Raw genomic sequence first — 14,966 nt, forward strand, 5'->3', positions numbered from 1 at the left:
TGAGTCGACCTAGGGGAGGCCCAGGACCGGTTCAGATAATCGTCACCGGTGATGGCCGTGAGCGGGAATCGAACTCGGTCGCCGGGTTCGTATCGCAGCGTAGCGCTAACCACTGCACCACCGCTCCCCATCACACCAGCACCACCGCAACAACACCACAACACCAACACCACAACACCAACAACAACACCACAACAACAACGCAGCAGCCAACCCACCACGCACCACCTCCACACATACCACCACACAACAACGCCACGCCAGTCGCACCTTGCGTAAGCCGCCCGCTCCTCCGCCCCCTGCCTGTTCGGCTCCCCGCGGTCCCCACGAGGCCACAGCGCGCTTCGCAAGGCCGACAAGCCGGGCCAGACCCCCTGCCATGCTGCTCACAGAGGCCGCGGAAGGCCGCGCGGTCCCGGGCGAGCGTCTATCCGAGCGCCGAGGCCCCGCATCGCACCGGGGCGCGGACCACCTCGGCTCGGCTCGGTCTTTCCCCGGCGGCCGCCGACGTCTCTCCCCACCACGGGGACCGGTGGCAGGGCCCGGTGCGAGCGGTCGGGCGGTGTGCGGCGGCTCCGGCGGAGGCGGTGGTAGAGGTGGTGGAGGTCTCTGGGGCCGCGTGTCTCGGTCAGCCCCCGGGGATCGCCGCCGCTCCACTTCGCCGTGTCGCGCGACACGAGACCGAGAGCAGTGGTAGATTCGATTCCCGGCGAGAGATTCGCAAATCGTCGAGATGGGGAATCGATTCCTGCCCTGCTTTGTTCCCGATCCCCCGTGCTCACGTGGGGATGTTTATTACATTGTGTGTTACATTGTGTTACATTGTGTGTTACATTGTGTGTTACATTGTGTGTCACATTGTGTGTCACATTGTGTGTTACATTGTGTGTTACATTGTGTTATATTGTGTGTTACATTGTGTTACATTGTGTGTTACATTGTGTGTTACATTGTGTGTTGCATTGTGTTACATTGTGTGTTTCATTGTGTGTTACATTGTGTTACATTGTGTGTTACATTGTGTTACATTGTGTGTTACATTGTGTGTTACATTGTGTTACATTGTGTGTTACATTGTGTGTTACATTGTGTTATATTGTGTGTTACATTGTGTTACATTGTGTGTTACATTGTGTGTTACATTGTGTGTTATATTGTGCGTTACATTGTGCGTTACATTGTGTGTTGCATTGTGTGTTACATTGTGTGTTACATTGTGTGTTACATTGTGTTACATTGTGTGTTACATTGTGTGTTACATTGTGTGTTACATTGTGCGTTACATTGTTACATTGTGTGTTACATTGTGTACTGTGTGTTACATTGTGTTACATTGTGTGTTACATTGTGTACTGTGTGTTACATTGTGTGTTACATTGTGTTGCATTGTGTACTGTGTGTTACATTGTGTGTTACATTGTGTTACATTGTGTACTGTGTGTACTGTGTGTTACATTGTGTACTGTGTGTTACATTGTGTTACATTGTGTTACATTGTGTACTGTGTGTTACATTGTGTGTTACATTGTGTACTGTGTGTTACATTGTATGTTACATTGTGTACTGTGTTACATTGTGTGTTACATTGTGTACTGTGTGTTACATTGTGTGTTACATTGTGTGTTAAATTGTGTGTTACATTGTGTACTGTGTACTGTGTGTTACATTGTGTGTTACATTGTGTGTTACATTGTGTACTGTGTGTACTGTGTGTTACATTGTGTGTTACATTTTGTACTGTGTGTTACATTGTGTGTTATATTGTGTTACATTGTGTACTGTGTGTTACATTGTGTGTTACATTGTGTACTGTGTGTTACATTGTGTGTTACATTGTGTACTGTGTGTTACATTGTGTTACATTGTGTGTTACATTGTGTACTGTGTGTTACATTGTGTACTGTATGTTACAGTGTGTACTGTGTGTTACATTGTGTTACATTGTGTACTGTGTGTTACATTGTGTTACATTGTGTGTTACATTGTGTACTGTGTGTACGGTGTGTTACATTGTGTACTGTGTGTTACATTGTGTACTGTGTGTACTGTGTTACATTGTGTACTGTGTGTTACATTGTGTACTGTGTGTTACATTGTGTACTGTGTGTTGCATTGTGTACTGTGTGTACTGTGTGTTACATTGTGTACTGTGTGTACTGTGTGTTACATTGTGTACTCTTCTTTGGTTCTTTCGGTAAAGTCACGTAGAATGAGAATAAAATAATAAATTGATAAAATAAAATAACACAATTATATTTTATCAATTTATTATTTTATTCTCATTCTACGTGACTTTACCGAAAGAACCAAAGAAGATGAATCCTTGCAGTCACGAAAGCTTTAAATCCATACATTGTGTACTGTGTATTAATCTTGACATTGTGTATTACTCTTGACATTGTGTACTGTGTATTACTCTTGACATTGTGTATTACTCTTGACATTGTGTACTGTGTATTCATCTTGACATTGTGTATTACTCTTGACATTGTGTACTGTGTATTAATCTTGACATTGTGTATTACTCTTGACATTGTGTACTGTGTATTAATCTTGACATTGTGTATTAATCTTGGCATTGTGTACTCTGTATTAATCTTGACATTGTGTATTAATCTTGACATTGTGTACTGTGTATTAAGCTTGACATTGTGTATTACTCTTGACATTGTGTACTGTGTATTCATCTTGACATTGTGTATTAATCTTGACATTGTGTACTGTGTATTCATCTTGACATTGTGTATTACTCTTGACATTGTGTACTGTGTATTAATCTTGACATTGTGTACTATGTATTAATCTTGACATTGTGTATTAATCTTGACATTGTGTACTGTGTATTAATCTTGACATTGTGTATTAATCTTGACATTGTGTACTGTGAATTAATCTTGACATTGTGTATTAATCTTGACATTGTGTACTGTGTATTAATCTTGACATTGTGTATTACTCTTGACATTGTGTACTGTGTATTAATCTAGACATTGTGTATTACTCTTGACATTGTGTACTGTGTATTAATATTGACATTGTGTATTACTCTTGACATTGTGTACTGTGTATTAATCTTGACATTGTGTACTGTGTATTAATCTTGACATTGTGTATTACTCTTGACATTGTGTACTGTGTATTAATCTTGACATTGTGTATTACTCTTGACAATGTGTACTGTGTATTAATGTTGACATTGTGTATTACTCTTGACATTGTGTACTGTGCATTAATCTTGACATTGTGTATTACTCTTGACATTGTGTACTGTGTATTAATCTTGACATTGTGTATTACTCTTGACATTGTGTACTGTGTATTAAGCTTGACATTGTGTATTACTCTTGGCATTGTGTACTGTATATTCATCTTGACATTGTGTATTACTCTTGACATTGTGTACTGTGTATTAATTTTGACATTGTGTATTACTCTTGACATTGTGTACTGTGTATTAAGCTTGACATTGTGTATTACTCTTGACATTGTGTACTGTGTATTCATCTTGACATTGTGTATTACTCTTGACATTGTGTACTGTGTATTAATCTTGACATTGTGTATTACTCTTGACATTGTGTACTGTGTATTAATCTTGACATTGTGTATTACTCTTGACATTGTGTACTGTGTATTAATCTTGACATTGTGTATTACTTTTGACATTGTGTACTGTGTATTAATCTTGACATTGTTACTCTTGACATTGTGTACTGTGTATTAATCTTGACATTGTTACTCTTGACATTGTGTACTGTGTATTAATCTTGACATTGTGTATTACTCTTGACATTGTGTACTGTGTATTAATCTTGACATTGTATATTACTCTTGACATTGTGTACTGTGTATTAATCTTGACATTGTGTATTACTCTTGACATTGTGTACTGTGTATTAATCTTGACATTGTGTATTAATCTTGACATTGTGTACTGTGTATTAATCTTGACATTGTGTGTTACTCTTGACATTGTGTACTGTGTATTAATCTTGACATTGTGTACTGTGTATTAATCTTGACATTGTGTATTACTCTTGACATTGTGTACTGTGTATTAATCTTGACATTGTGTATTACTCTTGACAATGTGTACTGTGTATTAATGTTGACATTGTGTATTACTCTTGACATTGTGTACTGTGTATTAATCTTGACATTGTGTATTACTCTTGACATTGTGTACTGTGTATTAATCTTGACATTGTGTATTACTCTTGACATTGTGTACTGTGTATTAAGCTTGACATTGTGTATTACTCTTGACATTGTGTACTGTATATTCATCTTGACATTGTGTATTACTCTTGACATTGTGTACTGTGTATTAATTTTGACATTGTGTATTACTCTTGACATTGTGTACTGTGTATTAAGCTTGACATTGTGTATTACTCTTGACATTGTGTACTGTGTATTCATCTTGACATTGTGTATTACTCTTGACATTGTGTACTGTGTATTAATCTTGACATTGTGTATTACTCTTGACATTGTGTACTGTGTATTAATCTTGACATTGTGTATTACTCTTGACATTGTGTACTGTGTATTAATCTTGACATTGTGTATTACTTTTGACATTGTGTACTGTGTATTAATCTTGACATTGTTACTCTTGACATTGTGTACTGTGTATTAATCTTGACATTGTTACTCTTGACATTGTGTACTGTGTATTAATCTTGACATTGTGTATTACTCTTGACATTGTGTACTGTGTATTAATCTTGACATTGTGTATTACTCTTGACATTGTGTACTGTGTATTAATCTTGACATTGTGTATTACTCTTGACATTGTGTACTGTGTATTAATCTTGACATTGTGTATTAATCTTGACATTGTGTACTGTGTATTAATCTTGACATTGTGTGTTACTCTTGACATTGTGTACTGTGTATTAATCTTGACATTGTGTATTACTCTTGACATTGTGTACTGTGTATTAATCTTGACATTGTGTATTACTCTTGACATTGTGTACTGTGTATTAATCTTGACATTGTGTATTACTCTTGACATTGTGTACTGTGTATTAATCTTGACATTGTGTATTACTCTTGACATTGTGTACTGTGTATTAATCTTGACATTGTGTATTACTCTTGACATTGTGTACTGTGTATTAATCTTTACATTGTGTATTAATCTTGACATTGTGTACTGTGTATTAATCTTGACATTGTGTATTACTCTTGACATTGTGTACTGTGTATTAATCTTGACATTGTGTATTACTCTTGACATTGTGTACTGTGTATTAATCTTGACATTGGTGTACTGTGTATTGACCCTGCTGAGGCTGCGGTGCCTCAAATATTGGAAGAAGTCGCCCCCTGTGAGTGGCTAGCTGAGGTGCCATCTGTTGAAGAAGTACTGAGTCTGAGACCAGGAAATGCACCGGCAAGAGATGATCTCCCAAGCGAAATGCTGAGGGAGGGTGGCGTTTGTGCACAGACTGCCCTATATGACATCATACCAACAGTCTGGACCACTGGACGGGTTCCGCAGGATTGGAAGGATGCCCTGGTGTAACAACTACAGGGGCATCTCACTCCTCAGTGTGCCGGGAAAGGTCCTGGCAAGGATTATTCAACATCGCCTTGCCAGGCATGGTGAGGAGAGGTTTGCGGAGCCCCAATGCGGTTTCAGGAAAGGGCGGTCCTGCACGAATGCCATATTTTCTGTCCGTCTGCCACAGCAGAGGTGTAGGGAATGCCAACAAGACCTACATATCTGCTTTATTGACCTGGTCAATAAAGCTTTTGGAGTCCCTGACCCCCTGCTCACGATCATTAAGGACCTTCATGATGGTGAGCGGGCCCGGGTAAAACTACGTGGCCGGGAGTCAAAGCCATTCCCTGTACACCTTGGGGTGCGACAGGGATGTCCTCTGGCTCCCACATTATTTAACATCTATTTTGACCACGTAGTTCATGAAGCCTTTAATAGCTGTGCTGGGGGAATCTCCATTTGGTACAGATATAATGGGAGGCTGATCGATGCCCGGGTGCGGTCAAGGGATGGCTTCCTATTGCTGAACCACGTTATGTATGCCGATGATTTGGTAATAGCTGCTCATTCAGAGGAGGAGTTGGAGACGCTGCTGCTGAGACTGGAGCGTGCCATCAGCCCCACCAAAACTAAGCACCTGCCTGGGTATTTTGTACCATCGGACACTCCACCCCCACAACTCCCAATCGGTGATGGGGCAGTTGTGGAGAGAGTGGAGAGTTTCCCATACCTGGGCAGTGTGCTTATGACCGGCTCCAGTTTAACAGCAGAGGTCTCACTCCGAATCAGTCGAGCGGCAATATCTTTTCATCAGTTCTGTAACGCTGTGTGGAAGCTACCTGGTCTGTTGCTCCGCACTAAGCTTCAGGTCTTCTCGGCCACAGTCATTCACTCCCTTCTCTACGCTTGCGAAACGTGGACCCCCTTAATGGAACATCTTTGCCGGTTAGAAACATTTAGGCTAGCCTGCCTACGATCCATCCTGAGTTTAACCAGGCTGGATTGTGTGAGGAGCTCACAAATTCTTGAAAGATCTGGGCAAGGTCCCATCGGTGAGCTCCTCCGGCAGGCAAGGCTGCGTTGGCTGGGTCATGTAGCCCGCATGCCCAGCCACCGCATGCCGAAACAGCTTTTGTTCGGCCGGATCGAGGGGGCTAAACGGGCGCAGCACGGGCTAGAGAAGAGATGGCGTGATGTGGTACAGGAGGACGTGGAGCTGAGTGGACTTGCCGATGACTGGTACCAGCGGTGTCAAGATCGGCCTCTGTGGAGGAGGCTCGTGAAGGACGCTACTGGGCAGTTGGAGGCAGTCGCCCTCCAACAACAACGGAGGGCGGAGGAGCTACGCTCAAAATAACGAGCGGAGCGCCGGGTGGCTAAAGCACAGCAGGTTGGCACAGTAGGGGGCACAGGTGGTGCATCAGCCACTCATCTCAGTCATCTCAGTCAGTCGACCCGTGGCACCTGGGTCTGCCCCGTGACCTCCTGCCAGCGGGCGTCCGACACTTCACGTGGCCTCAAGGTGCACATGGCCTGACATGAGCGTCGTGGTGACGTCACCGCCACTTAGTGGCGAATGGCGGTTGTTGTTGTGTATTGTTGTGTATTAATCTTGACATTGTGTATTAATCTTGACGTTGTGTACTCTGATTTAAAGCTTTCGTGACTGCAGTGATTCATAAGTCACGTTGAAGGGAAACAATAAAATATACATTTTATTATTTTATTGTTTCCCTTCAACGTGATTTTACCGAAAGAACCAAGAATATGAATATTGTGTACTCTGTGTATTAATCTTGACAGTGTATTGTGAGGCCGCAGAAGGAATCCGATTGAGCTATAAAGCTCTTTTTCACAGACGTCCATTCGGGGTTCGGGTCATAATGTTCCAGCAACAAACAGTACAGAAACACGATAGGAGTGTTTACTATAGAAAGGTTTCACACGTAGCCTTTCGCCACCAAAGTCATCCGTAAGTTTGTTTTTAATTCTGTTTACGTGACAAACCTTGGCTGTGTCGGTGGTAGCGGGTTTATTAACACAGGTACGCGAACTCCCCCCAAAGACCTACATATATAGGGAATTAATATAAAACACTTTAAAGGTTATACAAATAAAACGAAACATTTTTGTACCTTGCCAGGTAAGCCCCACTGAGCTATTAGGGGCCGTCCATAAATGACGTCACGCACCTAAGGGGGGGGGGGGGGTCAGACATTTGTGACGATGTGTGACGAGGGGGGGGGTTGAGAAATGTGACGTCACATCAAAATGCGCAACTTTAAATAAATATAGAATTGTTATAACAACACTCCTACAACATCAGAGTGCAGCGCCACATTAAATACGCACTTCAATGACAATAGTTTAAAGCGATTTGAAGCATGTTTTATTTGGGGGGGGGCAGAGCTTTATGACGTCATATTTGAGGGGGGGCTGACTTTTTGTGACGCCGTGTGACTAGGGGGGTGTCAAAAATCTTCCAAAATCGCGTGACATCATTTATGGACGGCCCCTGAGCTTATTTTTCAGAATAAACCTGGCTTATCACGTGGAAATTTACAGCAGCCACATACTCTGAATAATCTAAACTGAACGTGGTAATTAGTGGGACTGGAAGACGTTTCTTGATTCGAGCAAGGGTTTTGTCAGAGCTTGAGGTCAGGGATGATGGTGAAGGTGATGGTGGTGAGAGGGAGAAGTGGAGATGACTGTGACTTCCAGTGGCGAGTTCGATTCCCTCTCACGGCCAACGCCACCGGTGACAATTATTTCAACCGGTCTTGGGCCTCCTCTAGGTAGACTCAGCCTCAAATGAATACCTGGTGCAATGTGTAAACATCGCCACTGGGGAGACAAAGGCGGCCGGGCGTGGTGTTGGCCACCAACCCCCTCGTGCACCGTGCCGGCCTTCATAGGTGCTACTCGCTAACAGCACTTGCCCCTACAGTCTGTTAAGGCTATATGGGGGATGTTTGTCTTTGTTGTGGCCTGCAGTGTGGTGGTGAACACTGAGATGAAACAGTGAATGGTAGCCCACGTCCTCAACCTGGGTGAAGGAATCGACGAGGAGTGAGGTTGCAGTGAACCGTGACCATGGAGGTAGCGACAGAATTGGTAGAGATGATGGCAGAGGCTTGGGAAGGCCTTCACCCAGGAGTGGATTTTAGTGATTGTAGGGCTTTACAACTTCTTTTGAACTGTTCGCATACCATCATCATGGTGCGAAAGAAGTTCAACATACAAGCATTAGAATATAAACTCTTCTTCATATTTGTAACTCCGTATAACTTCTAATGAACCTCGTCGCTTTCTGAATCGGAAGATGCCAAGAAACGCTGGGGTCTCGTCCTGGGCGGGGCCTAATGCGTGACGTCACATGGGCGACACTCCCAAAACGCGGGATTTTGACGTCATTGTGTTCTACCATAAAGTATTACGTCACCGTATTTACAATTGGCCACCGTGCGGGTTATGACGTGGAAATTGAGTACGTACCAGCGGTGGTGACATGACGTCGCACAGTTTGTCACGCCCTCTCATTCACTCTACGGAAGGCCAGAGTGACAGAGAAGCGATAAAAGCGATTTGTAAAATACGTGGCTCACCCAAGTAAACCTTTCTGGCAATAAAACAATTGTGTAAAGATGTAAAACAAACTGAAACCTGATAGTGGCATTGTCTTTGTGCTGTTCGCCTTTTGGCGTTGTCCTCTGGTCTAGCACTGTTAGTGAGACGAGGCTCTAAAGAAAGCCGTCTCTGGTGTGGCCCAATCAGTTTAAAAATCAATGCATCATCAGAGACTAGCAGAGCATTACAGTATTTTGTTTGCATGTTCACCACAAGCACTACGTGTGGTTAATGCAGTGACAGGAGTCCTTGCAAAAGGTTTCTGTTTGGTGTTTTAACATCTTAACACAATTGTTTTATTGCCAGAAAGTGTAAAAACTATTCTTATTTTGATATACTGGCAAGGGAGGGCCCATGACGTGTCTAAATGTTACTCTCCAACACACCGGTGTGCTGAAGTCGTTAACTCATTGCCACGTTTTGTTAGCGACAAACTTTGCTAATTAGCTGTGTCGGGTGGTGGAGGGTTTAACGACACAGTTATATTTACGCGATCTAGTTAATATTGGTTAAAGAAAATACGTGGGTATTCGCTTTAGGCGCTTTCTTATCTGTCGGCAGCTGCTGGACGGGGCATTGCTGGAAATTCCACATTCCCACACGCGTGTCCATAAAACAGCCACCTGCCTGCCCACACAACACAGCCATGTGCGTCATCGTGAGGAATACAAAGTAGCAATTGAGAAGGGGCATTCCCCGACACGCCACACCATTACATTTCCCTTCAGGCCACACAGTGTAACTAACTGGGTAAGCAGCCAATTCGCACCCTTCTTAGCTGTCACTGTCTTACCCACGTGGGCATGGGCTGTGTAAAACATCATTGAAGATGAACTATTTATGTACTTATCATTTTTAATGGCCATGTATTAACACTGTTTCATTGGATGCGTCGCGTCACCACAGCATCACATCACAGCTGCGTGAAGCTACTCAGTCAATGCACTGTCGGTGTTCCTCATTGCAAGGCCCGTTGGCTATTGGCGGCCGTTAGTTCGGGCCCTGACGTGGGGCCCGCGACAATACACAGACAAGTAATAACACACCCCGTCACCATCGTCATCGTAGTGCTGCTGTTAAACCTCCAAATGGCTTCAAATGTGTGGCGGTCCTCACGCTGGTGATGTCTTATCAGCGAAAGTGCCCCCCTCTGGAAATTAGTGAAGAACACCGCACTTGATTTTTTTCCATAAGGATACAAATTCTTGGCTTTTCAAGAATGTCAATGTGTTTTATTACATGGTAGTTGTGAACGCACCATTAATCAGCTTTTGTGAAGGTCGCGATTAAAAGTGTAGCATTACCAGATGTTCACCTTTTAAGCATTTAAAGATATAACTCATCCCGAAAATATAAACAGTCAAAATGATTTAAAGCTTTCGTGACGGCAAGGATTCATCTTCTTTGGTTCTTTCGGTAAAGTCACGTAGAATGAGAATAAAATAATAAATTGATAAAATAAAATAACACAATAATATTCTCACGACGTTTCGGCCACAACACAAGCGGCCTTCATCAGGTGAAGGGACGAGACTGTCTGGAGGACAGCGCTGGAGTGAAAAAGGCACGCTCAGATCGCGACCTTTAAGCTGTGGGAGAAGAAACAAAGCGCCTTGACAAAGGAATTAGCATATAATTTAGCATTGAAATGGCTGAGTGATTAGCTTGTGACTGGTCACCGAAAAGGCTATGTTAAAGTTAAAGCATACACATCCGCAAAGGCACCCCTTGACAAAGGAATTAGCATAGAATTTAGCATTGAAATAGCTAAGTTAAAGTATACACATCCGCAGAGGCACCCCTTGACAAAGGAATTAGCATAGAATTTAGCATTGAAATAGCTGAGTGATTAGCTTGTAACTGGTCACAGAAATAGCTATGTTAAAGTCAGAGCATATACATTCACCGAGGCACCTAGTAAAAATCACATAGGAGAATTTAGCATTGAAATAACTAGGCGAATTTAGCATTGAAATAACTGAGTGATTAGCTTGTGACTGGTCACAGAAATGGCTATGTTGAAGTCAAGGCCTACACATCTGAGCTATTCACAGTAACTGGGTATACAATACAATATATAATGAATACTATATAGTGAACCAATAAAAAAACTAAAATATAAATTACCTCAATGTTATCAATAAACTCTATATTCTCCAATCAGCTAAGCTACCAACAATAAGTCGTTATATATCGCAATGCTATATGGCGAAAAATGGGTGGATTCTTACCCTCAACTTTAGCAACACGGATAGCTACGGGTCCCGTTCAGACGGACGAGTTCATCCATGGTCGGAACAGAGGAGGGGGAGAGAGACAGCTGCGAGGCGCTGTTATACTCCATGTTGTAAACCATACCATTAACCGTGGTGTGAGTGGTATTAAGAGTCAATGCCAGCGAAAGAGCTGCGGTCTGAAGGTCATCGTAAAATACAATTAATTAAGAACGGAAATGGTTTAAAACATCTTTCCAATAGTTACTAAGCCAGAATCCATCTTCTCGGTTGAAATTGTCTCTGTGCTTGTATATGTGAATGGCCTCATGAACGAATCTCTCATGGTAGCCGGTTGGTTTGCAAAGAACCTCCGTCTTGGAGAAGTCAATGTCATGTGAGCCCACTGAATAATAACAGTGATCTGCCACGGCAGAGGAGTTCGTCCTACCGTGTTTCAAGTCTGCTTTATGTTCGCGGATGCGGTCCGAGATATGTCGTTTGGTTTCTCCAATGTAGCTACTACCACAGAGGCACTTTAGTTTGTAAACGCCCGGGTACTGTATGTCTGGAACGGCATCTTTTACAGATGGAACTAGATCACGGATTTTATGTACTGTGTTGAATCGGACCTGGATCTTGTGTTTATTCAGGATTTTTGAGATCTTTTTAGTGACCCCTGCAATGTAGGGTAAGGTGATGGTTTTGAGTGGCTCCACAAGAGGATCCTTCTTCATGACTGGAGTGATGGCTTTGCGGATTGTGTAGTCGGAGTAACCATTAGCCCTGAGAGCCTGGTGTATGTGCTTGAGTTCACTGGTAATGTGTTCCTGGTCGGAAATGCATTGGGCTCTATGGTATAGAGTCTTGATGAGGGAGTTTTTCTGGGATGGATGGTGGTGGGAATCCGGTTTCAAGTAAGCATCTGTATGGGTAGCTTTCCTGTAGACAGAGTGGCTCATTGAACCATCATGTCTCCTTTTAATTAAGACATCCAAAAAGGGTAGTTTGCCATCTTTTTCGACCTCCATGGTAAATTTGATGGCTGGGTGTATGGAATTGATGTGGTCGCGGAATTGGTCTAGAGCAGGCTGGCCATGTGGCCAGATGACAAAGGTGTCATCCACGTACCTCTTCCATAAGGTCGGGCGTAGAGTGGCAGTCTGGATGGCGTCAGTTTCAAAATTTTCCATGAATACGTTGGCTACAACCGGAGATAGGGGGGAGCCCATTGGGGTGCCCTCAGTTTGTTTGTAGAAAGTTCCATTCCAGGTGAAGTATGTGTTGGTTAAGCAATGTCTCACCAGGGGGGTACATCAGTGTGCAGTCCTTGATGAACCAGGTCTTCAATGATAGCGATGGTGTCAGGTACCGGGATTTTGGTGAACAAGGACACCACATCAAAACTAACAAGCAGGTCGTCTGGGGACAGGGAAATGCCTTTGATTGTCGATACCAGGTGAGTAGAATTTAGTACCGCAGAGGTGTTTTTCCAGTGAAAGGTCGCAGTATATCAGCAAGAAAACGTGCCAGTTTATAGGTGGGGGAGTTGATAGTAGAGACGATGGGACAAAAAAGTGTATCTTCTTTGTGTATCTTTGGAAGGCCATATAATCTTGGTGGTCTGGCAGCAGAGGGTTTCAACGAGAACTGTTTGGTCTCATCAATTAATGCTGTTGAATCAGAGATGATTTTGTTCGTTTTGGTAACCAGGCTGTTGGTGGGATCTCTTTTTTTTTGTATAGCTGCCATCGTTGAGTAGTTCTTGAATTTTGTTGTTATATTCTGCCGACAAGGGCAATGCAACTGTCATCATGGACAAAACAGAATATGCTAATTCCTTTGTCAAGGGGTGCCTCTGCGGATGTGTATACTTTAACTTAGCTATTTCAATGCTAAATTCTATGCTAATTCCTTTGTCAAGGGGTGTCTTTGCGGATGTGTATGCTTTAACTTTAACATAGCCTTTTCTGTGACCAGTCACAAGCTAATCACTCAGCCATGTCAATGCTAAATTATATGCTAATTCATTTGTCAAGGTGCTTTGTTTCTTCTCACACAGCTTAAAGGTCGTGATCTCAGCGTGGCTTTCTCACTCCAGCGCTGTCCTCCAGACAGTCTCATCCCCTTCACCTGATGAAGGCCGCTTGTGTTGTGGCCGAAACGTCGTGAGAATATTATTTTGTTATTTTATTTTATCAATTTATTATTTTATTCTCATTCTACGTGACTTTACCGAAAGAACCAAAGAAGAGAGTCAAAATGGTTAACATCTTTTAAGTGTCAAGATAACATCCCGAATGTGAACACTTGTCCGCATGTTCCTGACGAGTCTTGAGACTCCGTGAGGCTGTCCTGAGGAGGCTCGCCGCATCAGCCAGCGAGAGATGATCAGCGGTGACCCCCCCCCACCCCCTGTGCCGCGGCCCCTTTTGTCTCCTTGGGGCCCCACGGCCACAGTCCCCATCATCACTGTTACGTTACATTTATGGCTTTATTTTGATGATTTCGAAAACGTTTTTTGGTTTGGCCATGTTTTTTGTTTATTGTAGTACGGAGTTAGACTGATGGCCTTAATCTTAGTTGTCTTGTGGTTATTGTTGTTTGACTTGCATCCCACTGGGATTTTTGCACACAGCGTTGGTGTATGGTGCTATTTCAGGAATATTTTGATGTTTTTTTTCCTGGATTTTCTGTTTGCACAGTCACATAGTCACTTTAAGATGTTTTCTTGTTCATGTTTTTGTTTGTTGCGGTTGCACCCGATTCAAGAGCCGAATGGCTCACAGGGCTATACCAAATAAATGGAGCTATGGAAGGGCTGTCCCCACGCCACTGATACTGCACTGTGTGTGTTCGTATACGCAGCATCGCCCAGGTATGCTACCGACATCGCCACCCTGCGATAGGAGAGCGCAGCTGTGTGTGTCACTTGGGGGAGCGGTAGTGTAGAGGTTAGTGCGCCGCGCTGCGAACTTGGCGACCCGGGTTCCCGCTCACGGCGAACATCAGGAACGATTATTTGAACCGATCCTGGGCCTCCCCTAGGTTGACTCAGTCTCAAATGAGTACCTGGTGCGATGTGTAAACATCGCCACTGGGAAGACAAAGGCGGCCGAGCGTGGTATTGGCCACCCACCCCCTCGCGTGCTGTGCCGGCCTTCATAGGTGCTCGCTAACAGCACTTGCCCCAAAAGTCTGTTAAGGCTATAGGGGGGATCTTTGTCTTTGTGTAATACTAGTGGTTGGTTGGATACAGCGACTTGTAATATCAATTTTGTTGAACAGTATGTATTAATGTCGGTACATATTCGTGGGGCAAATGTCAACGGATAGGACAGCCCGAGTGTAACATCAAAACCACGAGTGGGAAATTCTCGCTGGGGATTTGGCTTTCTAGTCACCTGCCCAATCCAGTCGACAAGTGACCCGAAAAATATACGGTGATAAATTATCCCCGGGTTTTTTAATCGCGAAGCCTCGGATTGACAATCATTTGGTGGCAGTTGTGCTGAATCCCGCTTGAAGAGTCTCGTGGGTTGTCGTGGGTTGTGTGGGCCTCGTTGCGAGCTGCGCTCTGGCACAAAATACGAGGGAGGTGACAC

The 14,966-nt window shown here is 43.5% G+C and overlaps 1 protein-coding gene across 1 annotated transcript in view; it reads right to left on the reverse strand.

The window, feature by feature from the left end:
- Positions 1-718, reverse strand: part of ATP2C1 (ATPase secretory pathway Ca2+ transporting 1) — a 47,272-nt gene extending 46,554 nt beyond the window's left edge. Inside the window, 1 exon segment of the mRNA XM_032957788.2 lies at positions 271-718. Within this exon segment, the coding sequence (XP_032813679.1) occupies positions 271-381 (111 nt within the window). The 5' untranslated portion in view covers positions 382-718.
- Positions 719-14,966: the final 14,248 nt, after the last annotated feature.

This window comes from Petromyzon marinus, chromosome 20 (genome assembly GCF_048934315.1).
Source record: "Petromyzon marinus isolate PM22_M1 ecotype Great Lakes invasive population chromosome 20, UKy_Petmar_22M1.pri1.0, whole genome shotgun sequence".
Lineage (NCBI taxonomy): Eukaryota > Metazoa > Chordata > Hyperoartia > Petromyzontiformes > Petromyzontidae > Petromyzon > Petromyzon marinus.